The sequence below is a fragment of the Ictalurus punctatus genome, chromosome 5 (genome assembly GCF_001660625.3).
Source record: "Ictalurus punctatus breed USDA103 chromosome 5, Coco_2.0, whole genome shotgun sequence".
Classification (NCBI taxonomy): Eukaryota; Metazoa; Chordata; class Actinopteri; order Siluriformes; family Ictaluridae; genus Ictalurus; species Ictalurus punctatus.
In genome coordinates, this window is record NC_030420.2 from 10,138,365 (window position 1) to 10,158,439 (window position 20,075).

General features: G+C 38.5%; 1 protein-coding gene across 3 annotated transcripts in view; it reads left to right on the top strand.

Moving 5' to 3' along the window:
* The window catches only part of cacna2d3a (calcium channel, voltage-dependent, alpha 2/delta subunit 3a), a 409,741-nt gene that overhangs the window by 226,514 nt on the left and 163,152 nt on the right, over positions 1-20,075 (top strand). For all 3 annotated transcript variants that reach the window (XR_008396432.1, XM_053680196.1, XM_017468484.3), the window contains exon 9: positions 1,169-1,243. Coding sequence is in view for 2 of the 3 variants with exons in the window: in XM_053680196.1 (XP_053536171.1) it covers positions 1,169-1,243 (75 nt within the window). In the remaining variant the exon portion in view is untranslated. The remainder of the gene's footprint in view (positions 1-1,168; positions 1,244-20,075) is intronic.

Below are 20,075 nucleotides of genomic sequence, written 5' to 3' on the forward strand. Positions count from 1 at the left end.
GTATTTAGTATGACAGTTATTTCTTCTTTTTTTATTTTATATTTATTTATTTATTCATTTTCATATGATTCATTTACATGTGATTCCTTTACATGTGATTCATATTCATGTAATTCATTTACATATGATACATTTACATGTGATTCATTTTCATATGTGATTCATTTACTGATTTGCTTCTCTTAAATCCAGTTTTAGACTGTGATATTACAAAGGTCTTTCCAGATTATTACTTGCCACACTGTATTAGATAATCCCAAAAAAATTGCCTGAATTCTATAATATAATTTGTTCATGTTAGGTTTAAATCCTCTAAAAACAGATTCACAATTGAATAACATTACTCTGTTTCAGTTCACATCCTTCAAAGCATTGGCATGTTTTGTTTACTTTCACAATTGCCACTACTGTATTATAGCTAATTCTTGAGTTTTACCTCATCCTATGCTGTCTTGTAATTATTATATTTTAGATGAGCATTGTAATAAATTCATTCACAGTTTTTTTCTTGTTATACTAACAAAGGGAAACAAAATTAAAAAGTACAAACACCGAAAACAATTTAATTTAGCATCTTTTACTGTTAATCCTCTTTGACTTAGATTGAACAGTTACCTCTTGTCAGGGATACAAGCAACCTGCGGTGCTACAGCTTGCGCTTCTGAACTGTCATGTTGAATTATTTTGGCCTGTGTGTTTTTGTTTTAATTCATGTCTTGTGTCTACCCATGTCCTGTCATTGACTGTCTCCCTCATGCAAATCGATTACTCGCACCTGTATTGTGTTTGTTCTTTGATTAGTTTGTATTTTTAAACCTTTGTTTCTTTGTTCTAGAGCCAAGTAATGTTCAGTGTTTTGCCTATCTGATGCTACCGAGCTTTTTTTTTTGTTCTGTGTTGCTATTCTGGTTCTTGATCTTGTTCTGTTATCTCATTTGTGTGTTTTGGATTATCCCTACCATTGTTGTTGTTTATAGATCAGATTGGATTTGTCTACTTGCCCTTTAAATAAAGCACATTTTACTGCACTTGCATCTGTCCCAACTCTACATTCCTGACACCCCTCACGCACACACACACACAGACACACACACACACAGAGTAATTTTTTGCTAAAACGTAATTCAGCTTTAATTAATTTCTACTTTCTTTCCTTTGCTGTGTGCAGTACAATGAGGAACTGCGTTATGTAGAACCATGTCTGAATGGAACTCTGGTACAAGCTGACGTCACCAACAAAGATGTAAGTATTCACATGTGTGTATGTTTGTGTGTGTGCTTCTTTCTTTGTTCATACGTAAGTACCCATCTGTCTTTCTAGAGTTTTTGTATGTGTGTAGTAAGTAGGGGGGTGGTTTAGTGTGGGTCCGCACTTCCAGGGTGATGTTTGGGGACCAGGTTGTGTGGTAATGACTACCATGGCACACCTGAGTCTTGTTATCCCTTGTATGTGTATATGATCTCTCTCTTACCATGAGCAATGAGCTGAGCCTGTGGGTGCTGCTGTGAATAGTAAATACTACCACTACTTTCACACTAGCAAGAGACAAAGAGAAGGCAACCTGTTAATTAATAGTGAACATCTTAATTTATATTAATTTATAGTGAACATGTGTGACACAGTGCAGTGGTCTCAGCCACCAGCAAAAAAGCAACACTTAGTCAGATTTCCTCAATTCTATGCAAATTAGGTATCATGCAGTAAATTGAGCCAAATGATTGGTTTTATTGGTATGCATGTTCCAATGTTTCATTATTTGCTCATTTTCTTCATGCTCATGCTTTGTTCATGATTCTTCAGGTCTCCAGTAAACTTTTCCAATTTCACACTGATTAGTGCATTATTTATTTTTTGTTTAACTATATGAACTACATGAAGCTACATAGCTTATATATATATGTACATATTTTGTACCTCAGAGGTTGTTTTTTTTTTTTCAGAATCTGAATTAGAATCTGAAACTACCATGCAGTACTGGCAGGTACAAAATCTTGGCAGCCCTGGAGGATTCACTAGATGAAACATGTTCAGGCATACACTGCCAAGCATTAAATTCTAAACTACTGATGACATAATGGTTAGGAATTATGACATTGCCTTGTGTATGGTGCAAACATGCAATTTGTTAACCATTTTGCTGCGTGCACTGTAGCGATTGCTTCAATCTGCCGCATTTGATTGCACTAAGTATGGTTGGCACAGACCATGCTGTTGGACATGTGTAAATCAACTCTGTCAAGCCTACTATTTTGTGCCTACACTTTAGGCTTGTGGTCAAAGAAGTCCTGGATAGAATAGCATAAGTCTCCACCACTAAAAAGGTCTGTGGACTTAACCCATGAGGGATTGGTGCAGCTGGTGGGAAGCATTACAGTGAAATCCTTGCTCATTGGGCAAGTGTACAAAGTAGCAGGGCTACAATTTTTAGATCCAGCATCAGCCCTAACAAATTTGAGGGCTACTGAAAACAAAATAGTAGATTCCGGGAGTAGACTCAACATGTTTTCTAGTTCAGAAGATGGACAGTAGTTTCTCTCCAATTCTAGATTTAAGACGGCTTAACTTGTTAATAAAAGCCCTCCTGTTCTGTATGTTAAAGGTATAGGATGTTACTCTTTTCATTTTTTCCAAAGCACTGATGCTTTTTCACTTGGGCCTCTCCATATTAGTACTCCTGGCTCCTCTGTGTCGCTTCAAAGGAGCAGGTAATTCTGGACACATCCACCCTAGTTGCATACATTATAGAGCTCCGTCTTGTGGTGAACAGAAAACCCTGGTACCAAAGAACACCAAAAATTTATAACATTAAAGCTAGATTTATTGAGAATACTAGCTATCCTATCATCCCAAAGTTCCCTTTGAGTCTGTTGTACTTAAGGAAAAGTCCAGAAGTGGGTTCTGTGATTCATCCTCAAATACAACAAACAGAGATGCATCCCTTATGCATGTCTCAGCGAGATGGACATGAGCTCTACCTTATTGGAGGCATTGAGCTTTTCTCACAAAAGGCCTTTTGGAAAGTAGTGCCCCATTGGAGAGACAGTTAGTTCGGAGGGGGCAGTTTGGGGCCACAGAAGCACACAAGGTGTGTGAAGACCCAGTGTGAGAGTGGAACAATCAGTGAGCTGGAACTGGTGGTGGTCTATCTAGCCCTCAAATTCTTCTGAGAGATTCTGAGACACCATCATATGCAGATCCATTCAGACTACATTGAGTTCCAGTTCCAGATGGTGCTCTCTGCCTTGCAAAAAAAGAATAAAATCCTCAGGTGGGCTCACCCTTGGTTAGCCTCACTGAGAGCAACTCACTCCCTGGAAAGGCACAATTATGCAGAAGATACATAGTTGAGACAGTGCATATGCCAGGAGAGTGGCAAATGCACCCAGAAGTGGTGTCTCAGACACATCTTTGGCAGAGCACAGATGGACCTCTTACCTGTTGCAAAATTGACTCACTGGCAACTGTGATTGTCCCTGATGGAGTTAAAAGGTCAGGATACACTGGCTCATGACTGTCTTTGCTGTCTATTGTATGAATTTCTACCATCTACCAGTGATTTTTCCCACATTGCACATAACTTAGCAAACAATTGTGGCCCTGAAGTGACCAATGAGACCTTGGTTCCTACTGCTAATCTCACCAGTGGACAGAATGCCTTGGCAGCTTCTTCTCCATATCGATCTATTGTCCTAAAGCAGGGGTGTCCAATCTTATCCGGAAAGGGCCGGTGTGGGTGCAGGTTTTCATTCCAACCAAGCAGAAGCCACACCTGAGTCTATCGAAAGCCAAGATCAACTGATTAAACAGGTGGAATCAGGTGTGGCTCCTGCTTGGTTGGAATGAAAACCTGTACCCACACTGGCCCTTTCCGGATAAGATTGGACACCCCTGTCCTAAATTAACTAAATTATTTCTTAGGTTTGGCCAGGTTACATGTACCTGTGGGTTTGGCACTTTGTAGTGAAAAACAGGTAGAGGAAAGCAACCCATCAGTTCAAGAGATGCAACAGAATGCAAGAGTCTGTAGCACCTTCCGCAAATGGTGTGCATGTCTGGGTCCAGTGTACTGCCTGGTTCCTAAAGTACTGAACTGTTCCTATAGAAACTGCTAGACAGTGTAAAGTCCCTGTATACATTAAATGTGTATGTAGTGGTCATTGAAGTTTGTCACAGCATCATGGATGGTGTCTTGCTGTGAGCTCATAAACTTACAGATTTTTGCAAAGGTGGATGGCACCTCTGTTCGGTACACTCCCTCAACACCATGGGATCTCTTCCTTGGATTGGAGTCCTTTAAGACCCCCTTAAGAGCCCATGCAGGATGCGAAACTGGGTCTCTCTAAATCACTTCATCAAAAGAGTGGGAGAAATACATGCCTTGGTGTTAAGTTCATTTTGCATGTGGTGGAAAACAGATGACTCCACATCTGTAGTCTAATGTTCTTGAAGCATTCCATGACAGGGAACCTTATAAGCATTCCTTGCTTAGCCCAGTATCGAACCTATAGTGCTATTTGGACATCATCACCATGGCCTACAGGTGGGCCAGATACTCAGCTTCTAGCATAATATGCCATGGTATGAGCAGTGTCTCCTTCTCGGCAATACTTAGAGGTATTCCACTCCAGAACATATGTGTTGCTACCACCTGTGTCACCCTGTACCTTCTTCACTTACATGAGTGAGGCAGTTATCTCTGAACAATTTTCCAATCAGTCCTAAGGTGGCTATTTTCTTTATGACATGTTAACATATATTATTTAGGTGATTCTTCCCATCTCAAAAATGGAATGCTAGTAACAATGGTTCTATGGACATGGATTGTGATTAGCATACATGTTATATACATTCCTCATGGACTCAAAACTGAAGTTTATGATGCTATCAAGCTTCTCATTCCTGCCTGCTATATGATTCAGTATCGAAGTGAACTAGTTCTATGCAATCACTTGCTGCAAGTATAGTTATAGTGTACAATAATGTCTGATAGTGGCCTGCCTTCTTCTCTCTGTGTCTCCCTCCATCTCTTTTTCTTTCTTCTCTGACTCTCTCTGTATCTCACACAGACATCACACACACATCGGTAATAGGATTGATGGAACCGAGGCAGACAGTGGAAGTTATTACTTTGATTACTCTTGACAACACACATCAGAGGGTGAAAAGGTTGGAGGAGTGGGGAAGAACATAATGTGATAGCAAGGTGGAGGGATTGAGGGGGAAAATTAACTGAAATCTGAAACTTATTTCCTTGTTCCTTTTGACAACTCAAGTTAAATTGTTCCATTTCCACTAACACAGCTTTGTCTTAGGCCTTTGTCCACTTTATGTTTCAGTTTGTAATTGAACTATTCATCCTAAACATCTTTTAAATAAGGACTGCTGGTTGACCCTGAGTTTCATATGCCTCCTTGTGTTTGTGTGGGTTTCCTCTGAGTTTGTCAGTTTTCTACCACCTCCTAAAACATGCCAGTAAGTGGACTGGTTAATCTAAAGTGCCCCTAGGTGTGAATCACTGTAAAAATGTTTATATGCTCTGTGATGGACTGACATCCCTCCAGGCTGTATCCACACCTTTTGTCCAGTATTTATGGAATAGATTGTACATCTACTCTGACCCTATTTAGAATAAAGAATTTACTAATAATGAATCAATGAATGAACGAATACACACACACATACAGTGTAAGGAAGGGGGGATCTGAATAAATGAGTAGAGAAATACAGTGAGGGAAAAAAGTATTTGATCCCCTGCTGATTTTGTACGTTTGCCCACTGACAAAGAAATGATCAGTCTATAATTTTAATGGTAGTTGTATTTGAACAGTGAGAGACAGAATAACAACAAAAAAATCCAAAAAAACGCATGTCAAAAATTTTATAAATTAATTTGCATTTTAATGAGGGAAAAAAGTATTTGACCCCCTCTCAATCAGAAAGATTTCTGGCTCCCAGGTGTCTTTTATACAGGTAACGAGCTGAGATTAGAAGCACACTCTTAAAGGGAGTGCTCCTAATCTCAGTTTATTACCTGTATAAAAGACACCTGTCCACAGAAGCAATCAATCAATCAGATTCCAAACTCTCCACCATGGCCAAGACCAAAGAGCTCTCCAAGGATGTCAGGGACAAGACTGTAGACCTACACAAGTCTGGAATGGGCTACAAGACCATTGCCAAGCAGCTTGGTGAGAAGGGGACAACAGTTGGTGCGATTATTCGCAAATGGAAGAAGCACAAAAGAACTGTCAGTCTCCCTCGGCCTGGGGCTCCATGCAAGATCTCACCTCGTGGTGTTGCATTGATCATGAGAACAGTGAGGAATCAGCCCAGAACTACACGGGAGGATCTCGTCAATGATCTCAAGGCAGCTGGGACCATAGTCACCAAGAAAACAATTGGTAACACACTACGTCGTGAAGGACTGAAATCCTGCAGCGCGCGCAAGGTCCGCTGCTCAAGAAAGCACATATACATGCCCATCTGAAGTTTGCCAGTGAACATCTGAATGATTCAGAGGACAACTGGGAGAAAATGTTGTGGTCAGATGAGACCAAAATGGAGCTCTTTGGCATCAACTCAACTCGCCGTGTTTGGAGGAGGAGGAATGCTGCCTATGACCCCTGGAACACCATCCCCACCGTCAAACATGGAGGTGGAAACATTATGCTTTGGGGGTGTTTCTCTGCTAAGGGGACAGGACAACTTCACCGCATCAAAGGGACGATGGACGGGGCCATGTACCGTCAAATCTTGGGTGAAAACCTCCTTCCCTCAGCCAGGGCATTGAAAATGGGTCGTGGATGGGTATTCCAGCATGACAATGACCCAAAACACACGGACAAGGCAACAAAGGAGTGGCTCAAGAAGAAGCTCATTAAGGTCCTGGAGTGGCCTAGCCAGTCTCCAGACCTTAATCCCATAGAAAATCTGTGGAGGGAGCTGAAGGTTCGAGTTGCCAAACGTCAGCCTCGAAACCTTAATGATTTGGAGACGATCTGCAAAGAGGAGTGGGACAAAATCCCTCCTGAGATGTGTGCAAACCTGGTGGCCAACTACAAGAAACGTCTGACCTCTGTGATTGCCAACAAGGGTTTTTAAACCAAGTACTAAGTCATGTTTTCCAGAGGAGTCAAATACTTATTTCCCTCATTAAAATGCAAATCAATTTATAACATTTTTGACATGCGTTTTTCTGGATTTTCTTGTTGTTATTCTGTCTCTCACTGTTCAAATAAATCTACCATTAAAGTTATAGACTGATCATTTCTTTGTCAGTGGGCAAACGGACAAAATCAGCAGGGGATCAAATACTTTTTTCCCTCACTGTAGGTGCAGGCTTAGTGCATGAAAAATGGTGAGGAGGCCCAGTTGACATCAATTTAGGAGCAAAATAGCAAAAGGAAAGGATCTGAGTGGCTTTGAAAGAGCATTTATTATTGGGGCACCAATGGCAGGAGCTTCTGCTGGCTGCCTCAATAGGAACAGTTACTAAGTGACATCTGTATTTATAACTATGGGAAAAAAACATGAGTAAATAGTGTTGGAGCTTGAGGCTGGAAATATTGTCAATGACCATTATGAGCATGTATTAGCGCAATATGTAAAGAAAAATAAAAACGCAACTATTCTTCAGGTCCTATTTATTAAGAATGTCAATGCAGGACATGATCAGGGGTGAGTTTCCCAATAACAGTGAATCTTAATAAACACCTGCAGACACCTAAGGTTATATAAGGGCCTCCTTAGCATTAGCTGCTTGCGAAGTAACCGCTCAGCAGCCTCGTCTCTGTTTGTTTACCAAGCCGATTTTGCTAGAAGTGTTTTCCCTGGTGCTCGACTTAACGCTTCTCTTTCACTACGCTTTTGCCTATGCCCCTGATACCTAGCTTACTTGCTCTATCCTGACTCGACTCTCGTTCCGTGTTCAGTCACACGTCATCTCACCGCTTTCCCGCGTTTGTCTCCGTTTACGTCCCGTAACAGCCCTGGTTTTCAGAGATTTAACAATAATATTAAATGAACTTCATTCAATTATGTGCAGCACTGTAGTGCACTGGGTAATGTTGCTGCCTATCAGCTATAGGGCTGTTCGTTTTATCCTGGAGTTTATTGTGATTTTATTCCAGGGCTTTGAAAATCCATCATCAAATCATATTGGCTGTACAAAAGCAAACTGTGTTAATGCAAATCTATACATTCATGTGGAACCAATGTACACATTTGAAATATGTAAATTCAGTTAAATTCTCTTATACATACCTTATTAAATTTACTTGTTGGTTCCACATGAATTGATTTATATTAACACAGTTTTAAATGCAGTTTGCTACATTTGTTTTTGTAGAGCTAACATAATTAATGAAAATGACACATAAACCCACACAGACAGTTACCCAAGCTCAGGTTCAAACCTATGACACTGGTGCTATGAGGCAGCCACACTACCCACTGCAGCACCAAGCCATGGACAAGTTTAATTCATCAAGTTAATACTAGGGCAATGACACACTCGATCTTTATAATTGAGGATTTCTTATAGAAATTAGTGGCCTTTGTCAATTTTGGTAGAACTGCACACAAATAATGATGTACATACAGTAGTTAATCACAAATGGGTCTGGTTACTTGTTAATTTACAAAAAAACGCACTTAAAACTTTGAAAGAAAGGTTTCAGGAAATGTTCGTGAATTAAATAACATTCTTCAGAAAGAGTATATACTTAGCATTGTGAACATTTTTGTAAACCCAACAGTCCATCAGCAACTACATGTTATTTTGCTTTTTATTATCATTTGTCCATAGCTTCATAGCAAATAAAGGTTTTTTAAATACACAGACAGCTGACAATTTTTTAAAAAGTGGTTCTGTTATGTTGTATATTGCATTTTGCTGGTGTAGTTTGGTTCCATCCATCCCGTTTGAGGGAAAGATCACTGCAAATATATACAATGTCATTGTAACTGATCACCTTTATCCGATATTGAAAGGTTTCTATCCTGATGGGAGTAACTTTTTCATGAGAATTTTGTCACATGCTAGTCTCACTGTACAGTAGTAGTAATGAGGAACACTGGTTACAGGATTGTAACCTAAATGCCCCAAAATTACAGCTACAAAAATAATCACAGAATGAGCAAGCCAGTCTGCATGCTGTGAGTTTCGTAGGTTTTTAATCAAATACTAATAATCAGTATTTTGGGTGACTTCTTGAGCAATTCTCATCATCAATAAAGTCTGGTATCAGAACTTTTTTTTGAATACTGCTCAGTATTGTCTGGCCACTATCTGGACGTGGCATCCTTTATGATTTTGTGGCATCCTTTATGATTTTGTGGTTTCCTTTGAAACCAGTGGAGGCTGTATATTAAAGTCGACCCAAACTGTTTAGCTGAACAAGACTGAATTACATTTGCATAAGGTTTGACATATAATAGACAAATTTTCTGACAGCTATTTAGCATTTGCCTTCACCTTACTTACAGTGCACTGCTGGCAGTATAATCACATTAACAGTCTGAATGCTTTCAACTAGAACAAAACTCCAATAGAACAAAATAATAACAAGCTCTATCATTCCTGTAGATTTGTTATACTGGGTTACACTGACACGTGATTTTAATTGCAGCAGGTTAAACTCAGTTTGGCTCCTGCACAGTATTACAGGATTGAAATTAAAATAAGTGGAGAAAAATAGAAAAGGGAAGAAAAGCAGCAGGCATTCAGTTGCTGAAAGAATGCACCTGCTGTCTGGAACATGAGGAACTTACCCATCTCATGCTACATTTAGTGTTCTCTTAAATTTTTTTAAAAGGCCATGGTATTATAGTGCATCCAGAAAGTATGCACAGCGCTTCACTTTTTCCACATTTTGTTATGTTACAGCCTTATTCCAAAATGGATTAAATTCATTATTTTCCTCAAAATTCTACAAACAATACCCCATAAGACAACATGAAAGACGTTTGTTTGAAATCTTTGCAAATTTATTAAAAATAAAAAACAAAAAAAAGCACATGTACATAAGTGTTCACAGCCTTTGCCATGACACTCAAAATTGAGCTCAGGTGCATCCTGTTTCCACTGATCATCCTTGAGATGTTTCTACAACTTGATTGGAGTCCACCTGTGGTAAATTCAGTTGATTGGACATGATTTGGAAAGGCACACACCTGTCTATATAAGGTCCCACAGTTAACAACGCATGTCAAACCAAGCCATGAAGTCCAATGAATTGTCTGTAGACCTCTGAGACAGGATTGTATCAAGGCACAGATCTGGGGAATGGTACAGAAACATTTCTGCAACATTGAAGGTCCCAATGAGCACAGTGGCCTCCATCATCTGTAAATGGAAGAAGTCTGGAACCAGCAGGACTCTTCCTAGAGCTGGCCGCCCGGCCAAACTGAGCGATCGGGGGAGACGGGCCTTAGTCAGGGAGGTGACCAAAAACCCGATGGTTACTCTGACAGAGCTCCAGCATGTCTCTGTGGAGAGAGGAGAACATTCTAGAACAACAACCATCTCTGCAGCACTCCATCAGTCGGACGGCGTGGCGCAGTGACGTAATGACGCAGGCTGTTAATCTAATTATGTTCTATAACATGTAAAACGGGTACATGACTGGAGTATTCTAAAAGCGACTCATGTAAACACCTTAATCACATTATTATCTTAATCACAGTCAGGTCAATAACTAGATTACTGCTGTCCATGTAAACGTAGTCAGTGAAGCATGGTGGTGGCAGCATTATGCTGTGGGGATGTTTTTCAGCCACAGGAACTTGGAGACTTGCCAGGATCGAGGAAAAGATGAATGCAGCAATGAACAGGGACATCCTGGATGAAAACCTGCTTCAGAGCACTCTGGACCTCAGACTGGGGCGAAGGTTCATCTTCCAACAGGACAACGACCCTAACCACACAGCCAAGATAACACAAGGGTGGCTACAGGACAACTCTGTGAATGTCTTTGAGTGGCCCAGCCAGAGCCCAGACTTGAACCCGATTGAACATCTCTGGAGAGATCTGAAAATGGCTGTGGACCGACACTCCCCATCCAACCTGATGGAGCTTGAGAGGTCCTGCAAAGAAGAATGGGAGAAACTGCCCAAAAATAGGTGTGCCAAGCTTGTAGCATCATTCTCAAAAAGACTTGAGGCTGTAATTGGTGTCAAAGGTGCTACAACAAAGTATTGAGCAAAGGCTGTGAATACTTATGTAAATGTGCTTTTTTTTGTTTTTTATTTTTAATAAATTTGCAAAGATTTCAAACAAACTTCTTTCATGTTGTCATGATGGGGTATTGTTTGTAGAAATTAAGGCTGTAACATAACAAAATGTGGGAAAAGTGAAGCGTTGTGAATACTTTCCAGATGCACTGTATATTCTGACAATTCTGCGATTGTAATGTATTGAGGCTTAGTTTTGTCCCTGAAAGACAAAAGATTTTCAACTTTGTATTTTATACTTTTATCTAATGATTTGGGATCAAACTTCTCTCATTATATTCAGTGATATGTAGGTAGCATATTTATTACATTACCTTTTTTCTGACCAAAAACATGGTCTCAGTCACCATGGAAGTTCCATTCTATTTTAATTCCTCATCTCAGGCCTTTGACATCCTAGGCAGATGATTGTTAGTGTTTGAGCAAATAGTCAAATTAGTTTTAGATGTGTTTAATGGTGTTTCATCTTTTTTTTATCTCCTGTAAAAGTAAAAAAGAAAGTAATTATCTTATGACTTATTTTTTTCCAATAGACATCTTTGGTTGCAAAAAGATCTGAGTAGTCTATCAACTTGATGCTACATGCCTATAATTTGGCCAAAGAATCTTTCAATAATTTTATTTAGTAGTCAGATTGACATTAGTTAAATAAGTTATCCACTTGGTATTATGAATTATCACTAGAAGACAAGGTGTACTATTTGACTAAGTTAACACGTTCAAAAGGTGTAACTCTATAAGATCCTAATGGTTTGGTGTCCTGTCAGTGGCTAAATGATGCTAAGCAGTGACCTAGCCTGCAATGGTCAGACGTATATGCCAATTGCTTAGAAACTCTGAGCATTTATACTATAGTGAAATTTAAAGCATGCAAGTCTCTAGATTATTCAGCAGGTAATGTTTTATTAGCTACAGTGCTGTGAAAAAAGTATTTGCCCCTATCCTGATTTCTTCTGTTTTTTTTTTTTTTTTTTTTTTTTTTTTGTGTATATCTCATAGTAAATAGTTTTAAATCTTCAAACAAAATACAACATAAAACAAAGTTGAGTACACACAATACAGTTTTTATTTATTTATAAAAAAATTTTTATTGAAGCAAAAAAAGTTATCCAACACCTATCACCCTTGTGAAAAACTAATTGCCCCCTTAAACTTAAAATCTGGTTGTGCCACCTGCACAATAACTGCAGGCAAACACTTTGGATAACTGGAGATCAGTCTTTCACATACTTCTAGGACTAGGACTTACTCCTATGCTTTGGATCATTGTCTTGCTGCATAATCCAGTTACGCTTGAGTTTAAACCAATTACACTTCCACCATTACACTTTCACCACCATGCTTGACTATACATATGATGGTTACAATATATGGATATATTTATGCCAATGTCACAACAATTTGGTTATTAGAAGAGTGTACATATTCTTTTTGCGTGAGTGTGTGAATCAGTGCCATATCACATCCAAGCCAAGACTCAGTTTCCCAGGAGACACAGCTGACTACAAACATGGCCGCTGAGAACTATAAACTATGAACTTTGTCTCACCCTTTGGATCATTCTGCCTGGACTCTGTCACCCGCAACTGCTTCCGTCGCCACCCACGGTACGTGATAATCAGGGCATAGGTCAAAGCAATAAAACTTAGTTTCGCATGCTTTGTGAAACATGGGACCATGTTACACCACACACTTTTTCTTTTTTTTTTTTTTATTAACATCACAGCTGTCATCACCAACACTGTCATGGTCATCAACAATTTGCAAGTATTTTAAATATCTGTTCTGGGAAGGTTTTTCTTTTTACTTAAGTGAAATTTCCTTGTAATTTTAGTGATTTTTTTTTATGGAACACAAGTTGATTTCTGGTAGAGAGCAGACTTCATGTTTCCTGCAATTTTTGAAAGTTGTCCAGGCCCTGAAGCAGCAAAGCATCCCCACAATATCACACTGCCACCGCCATTATTGACCATACATATGATGTTATTTTTGTGGAATTCGGTGTTTGGTTTGCACCAGATGTAATGAGATCCCTGTATTCTAAACAGCTCCACTTTTGACTCATCAATCCATATAACATTCTCCCAAAAGGTTTGAGGATCATGAAGGTGTGTTTTGGAAAAATTCTGACAAGCCTTAATGTTCTTCTGGGTTAGCAGTGATTTTCACCTCGCCACTCTTCCATGCATGCCATATTTGCCCAGTGTCTTTATGATAGTGGAGTCATGAACCTTTATTGATGCAAGAGAGGCCTGTATGTAGGTCCTTTGATGTTGTCCTTGGCTCCTTTGTGACTTGCTGGATGAGTAGTCACTGTGCTCTTGGAGGAATTTTGGAAGGTTGGCCACTTCTGGGAAGGTTCACTACTGTACCACATTTTTGAAATAATGGCTCCCACTTTGGTTCTTTGGACTCCCAAAAACTTTGAAATAGCTGTGCAACCCTTCCCAGACTGATGTATTTCAGGCACCTTCTTCCTCATAATTTCTGGAATTTCTTTCAGTTTTGGCATAGTATGTTACTTGGTAAGACCTTTTAACCAACATCATGCTGCTCAAAAGTTCTATTTAAGTGTGTCATGTAACAGAGGGTGAGACAGATGCAAGTGTAGTTAAAAGCTTTATTAGAAGGAAATCAGCAAACAAATCCAAAACATGAAACAATGGCATGGTCAAAACAGGCAAAGGTCAGGCAAACGGCAAACAGGCTAAACTAGGCTAAAACAGGAATTGGATAACGAGGGCGAGAACTGGATCAAAAACCATGAACCACAAAATGTGGAACAGCCGTCTTAGTATTTAATAAAGACTTACACAATACTTTGCAATGAACGTAGACACACGAGGGGTAAAAATACCAAACGTAATCAAGGGGGAAACAAACACCTGATACACACAGCCAGTGACATAACAGGGGTGGAGACATGACATAAACACAAGTGTTGAAAGTAAACAAAATCAATGTCACTGAACCCGGAAGTGCACGCTATGCGCCTCGGGCTTCAGAGCGGGCTGCGTGGTCCAGCACTCTGCTTGAGGGGAGATCCTGACAAAGTGTTGATTTTATTGAACAGGGTTTGCAGTAATCAGGCCTAGTTGTGTCTAGTCCAGCTGAACCCCATTATGAATGCAGTTTCATAGATTTGGAGAATTAGTAACTACAGGGGCAAATACATTTTCACACAGGCCCAGTTGGTATTGGATAACTTTTTTGCTTCAATAAATAAAATTAATATTTAAAAACTGTATTTTGTGTTTACTCTGGTTGCCTTTGTTTTATCTTAGATTTTGTTTTAATTTCTGAAACAATTTTGTATGAGATATACACAAAAACAGAAGAAATGAGGAGGTGGGCAAATCATTTTCACAGCACAGTATATAGGTTTGTTAAAGCAATATAAATTAGATCTGCTAACTAGCAAGCTAAGCCTGTTAGATTCTTGTTAGTAAGCCAATTTTACTGATATTATAGTTGTCTAGTTAGCTGAGATGAAATGGACACTGCAAAGATGGAGATCATTGGAGCACTTATGCCTCCAGTCCTTCTGTTGGCTTGGAAAAGTGTTTGAATTGATAATATGTGGTAAAAACAAATATGTTCCCATAAGACTTTAGAAAAAAAAAATGGCTATGGTGATCATGCAACCATATGAACACTGTTAGGTGTAACATCTATAGTGTGTGCAATATTGAGTACAATTCAACAGCAACTGAAATACTTGCAACATAGTTTAAAATATTTAATCTTTAATTTGGATTACGTGGCCACATATCCACATAGACTTTACCATCTAACACTATGATGTTTACTTGCAGAAATATTCTACAATTAAGTAAATTAAAAACACAACTTTTTTACTCTCCACTCACCTCTAGTACCTCTAGTAATCTTTTTTTTTTTTTTTTTTTTTTTTTAATATTCCAATGGATCGCAGAGATGTTTTCTTGCTGTATTGTATTACGTATATGTGAAACACACTTTTAATACATGATATGGGTTGCAATATGACAAAAAAAAATCAAATACAAAATGCAAAAACATTATAGCTAGGCGCAACAGAGAAATTAAGTTAATTCAGTGTTGCTCTGAATGTTTTAGTGTACTTTGTGAACATTCAGTGTTATATCAGGATGTTGCCCCTATTCTAACATGTTCACATTTAAATGGATAAACTTGCACTGTGAATATAAGCAATAATTTAATTTAAATAATTACCTATAATTACCCTATAATTTAAGCAAGAGCCTGAAAATTACAAATCAAACAATAAAAGATAATGGTACACATCACAGGTGAATTTAAGCATCTGTCATGGTTATACAGAAATCGGCATTGAACAACATTACCCATCAGCCCCAGTATGTCACATGACCACATGACATGTTCTAACCACTATCACCTTTGTCTCATTGTACCCTTATTTAGCACCCATTAAAGTTTTAATTTTTATGCGCCTCTTTTGTCAAGCTTTTGTTGTTTGTTCTGTTGTTTGTTCCATAGACTCGCTCATAGCCTAAGCTTGACCTAAAACATGAATGCAGCAGGTTTTTTTTGCTGTCATCTTTCTTCTTCTCTCTCGCTCACTCTCTTGCACGTGCATGCACACACGCGCGCGTGCGCGCACACACACACACACACACATACACACACACACACATACACACACACAAGCATGTTCCAAATTGAAAATTTGTTAATAAGAAAATGGAACAGGGTATGTAATGGAAAATGCCTGTAGACATTTTAATTATAATGTGTGTGCTTTTCAGAAAACCCAGTGACAGAGAGGTGTCATGTGGTCTGGATGTAGGTGAAGGGGAGTGTGTCTTTGTGTGTGTGTGTGTGTGTGTGTGTGTGTGTGTGTGTGTGTGTGTGTGTGTGAGAGAGAGAGAGAGAGAGAGAGAGAGAGAGAGAGAGAGAGAGAGAGAGAGAGAGAGAGAGAGAGAGAGAGAGAGAGAGAGAATATAAGAGACAAACAGTGGTGTTTATTTAGATTAACACCATTTCACTGCTATCCTTGAGGCTGTCTTTAATAATGAGACACACAGATGAGGTCCACTGGGTCTTTAGATCTTATTACGCACATGCACGCATGCATGCACACACACAGGCACACACTGAGAGAGAAAGCGAGAGAGAACACAACAGCTTGGAAGTGAATATTTAGAGTTTTGTTAATCTACTATTTTAGTTTATTAATTCCTTGCTTTAATTCACTTGTAGTAACATCTGAAAGCTGCTTATGAACAGTATAAATACCAGGTACCATGTTCACAATGAATATTATAACTAAAAGTATCTCCTAACTGGCAGATTTAGGAAAAAAACTAATTAGAAACAAACTAATATTAACACTTTGGTGTCTTATGGTGTTGATTCTGGCAGTCACCTCACTTATTATCACCACAGATCAAATTTCACACAATTTTGCACTTCTAAGCCACATAAATTGCAGCAGAGATGATCTGCAAATAACATCCACTATTTACATCAAATAATAAATGCCCTTTCCATACTTCTGTTAGCAAAAATTATTACAGAGGATGGCATTTTTCATGTGAATCGACAATGATTATCTGATAGTTATTCATTGTAAAGGCAAGTAAAAACTTTATTGATATAGACCTATTTCAATTAAAAAAAAAGTTTTGTTATTCCATTAATTAATTTATTTACATATTTATTTCTAGATTAAATATATCGTTATATTCGCTCAAACCCAGTTGAAGGTACATTTTAACAAAAAAAATAAATAAATTCCACCAGGGTTGACACACACACACACACACACACACACACACACACACACACACACACACACACACACACACACACACACACAAACAAAAACACTGGGTTACAAAGAATACAAATGGGATTATTTTTAGCCCAATGGCTGGGTAAATATAGGACAGTACACATTTTGGGCTGGGTTAATTTTATTTCATAAATGGGTTAACTTTTTGAGGGTTATTTTTACCCTAAGAAAATGTCAAATATAAAAATGCTGGGTTAATTTTGTTTCATAAATGGGTTAATATTTTCATGGTTATTTTTACCCTTTGAAAATGTCAAATATACCACATTATTAACAAATGTGTCAACATGGTATCTCTTTTATTTATAGACAAGATGGTGTTCAGAAATGTATTGCTAGAGCTGCTAAAATTGTGTTTGTGTATAGACTTTGAAATAAATGACTCAAATAAGTCTTATATTTAAGATGAAAACATCAGATTTTGAACAAAGGAGATGTTTTAAACATGCAAAAAAATGGTGGTGCATTTAATGTCATGTAAACTGGACTGTTATTGGACATTTTTGCTTTTTCTAGTATACAGTAATGGTTTTATGTATAAAAATATTGATACAAACCTTCACTTAATCATGTTTTAATTTTTAACACACCTGTGTGTCTAGTATCTAGTATAACTTATGTAGCTACAAAAAAAAAAGTCATGGACTTTCCGTTTCATCATGTGCAGCAGTAAAAGACCTTGGAGTGATTATTGACTCCAGTCTATCATTTGATGCTCATGTAGATAATATTACTAGGATAGCCTTCTTTCATCTCAGAAATATTGCTAAGATAAGAAATATATTGTCACTACATGATGCAGAAATTTTAGTTCATGCTTTCGTCACCTCTAGGCTAGATTATTGTAATGCCATACTGTCTGGATGTTCCAGTAGGTGCATTAACAAACTCCAGTTAGTCCAGAATCCAGTTGCTAGAGTCCTAACTAGAACCAAAAGATACGACCACATGACCTCGATCCTATCAACACTGCATTGGCTCCCACTGAAATCACACATTAATTATAAAATACTATTATTGACTTATAAAGAACTAAACGGTCTCATGCCACAGTATCTAAACGAACTTTTGGTTTTCTATGATCCGCCACGCCTACTTAGATCAAAAGGAGCAGGCTATTTGTCTGTACCTCGAATAGTGAAGGCTACAGTGGGGGAGGGAAGCTTTCTCTTACAAAGCCCCACAGTTATGGAATAGCCTTCCAATTAGTGTTCGGGACTCAGACACAGTCTCAGTGTTTAAGTCTAGGCTTAAAACGTATTTGTTTACTCAAGCTTACCATGAGTAGACATTCTGTTACAAAAGCACAGTCTTAATCTCTTCCTCTCTCCTTTTGCCAAGCCACACACGATTTTATAGAGACACTAGAGGTCATGATCCTTTCTGCTCTCTGGACCTGCCTGATCCATTCGGATGCCCTACCTCTGGATGGAGCTCTCATCTACTCCAATTCCAGATGGACACACTCATTGTGGTTGCTGGGACTACGGTTGCTTCTATGGCCCTGGGACTGCAATTACAACATGCAGTTTTTCACTCGGGTCTCCTTTGAACAGTGGACTAGTTCAACAAACAGACTTCATATTAAACTATAATGAACTTTCATTCACTATCCGTTGTTATCCAGATGAGGATGGGTTCCCTTCTGAGTCTGGTTCCTCTCAAAGGTTTCTTCCTCTTAACATCTTAGGGAGTTTTTCCTTGCCACCGGCTTGCTCAATTCGGTTAAATTCACACATTTAAAATCCATTGTAAAAAGCGCTATACAAATAAAATTGAATTTAATAGTTAAGGACAACACATTTTGTGTTGCTTTTAACACAATCAATGTGTTAGTACATGTAACGCATGCTGTGTGTTAGTACATTTCCACACAAAAATGCATTAAAAATAACACAAAAATAACACAGATGTGTTGTTTATACTTTTTTCCCTACAATTATCCTAAAATGCAATTTTCTACTAAGATGCTCACAAGATACACAAACAGTTGCATGAAATTCAGGTGACATTTATTAAAATCCTTAAAACATTTTACAGATGTAAGAATTGGAGTTGATGCGTCTTCTTACAAATCTCCCTGCCATCCGGGAAGACAAGAGTGCCACTCACTTCCATTTGAAAAGCTATAAAAGAGCAAAAAAGTGTTGGTCAGTTGGTAGCTACAACATATGGACAAATGCCTGTGGGAGAAATTGAGAAACCGAGTAACTGAATTACAGAATCCCAAATTGTGTCATTTTGGAAATGTGACCTTCACTCTCTTAATGAACAAAATGGCGCTGTAGCTTAACCAGGAAAATCTAGCTAACTTGCAAATATTTATTTTCCAGCCTTTAGCACCTCACTGCCAATATTTTTGCCCAACCTAATTAATTTAACCAACATTACAGAGATAGTGGAAAGCATTACAACCTACTGTAACCCCCATCCTCTCTTTCTGTCATGATAACTTTGTGAAGAACTTTTGGCCTTGACATTACTGAGCTAGCTAAGTTCCATTAGCCACCGATTGTCTGCACCTGTTCAACCAGCATTAACATTCACCAAATACATGAAGAAACATGGTCCTAATCCGTCCTCCTAATGCTAATTACTACAGCTTCCCGGGTTACGCTGTCCTAAACACTTGCTAAATGTAGTTAATGTTAACCCACTCTCAGTATTACATCATGGTGAACAGCTTAATGCTAGCTTCTGTTTAACTCTCAAAAAGGTAATGGGAATGTCTAACATAACCAGAAGCTGCATGCTAAAGTTATATTATCAGCTCAGGTGAGCATCTAAGTTAGCATCACTCATTCCTTCTGTGATTGGTGAAAGCATCCAGCTAGCTAACCCTAACTTGGAGCCTCAGATAAGATGCAGACCCAGAGAATTATAGAATTATAACCTCAGTCCATATTTCACAGCCAACATAAACACATCTCACTAGTAGTGTAACACCAACACTGAGGAAGCAATACATGATATTCACTTTTGAAGCTGTTGCAGTAGGTAAAGTTAATTCTCACTTGCTGAGTT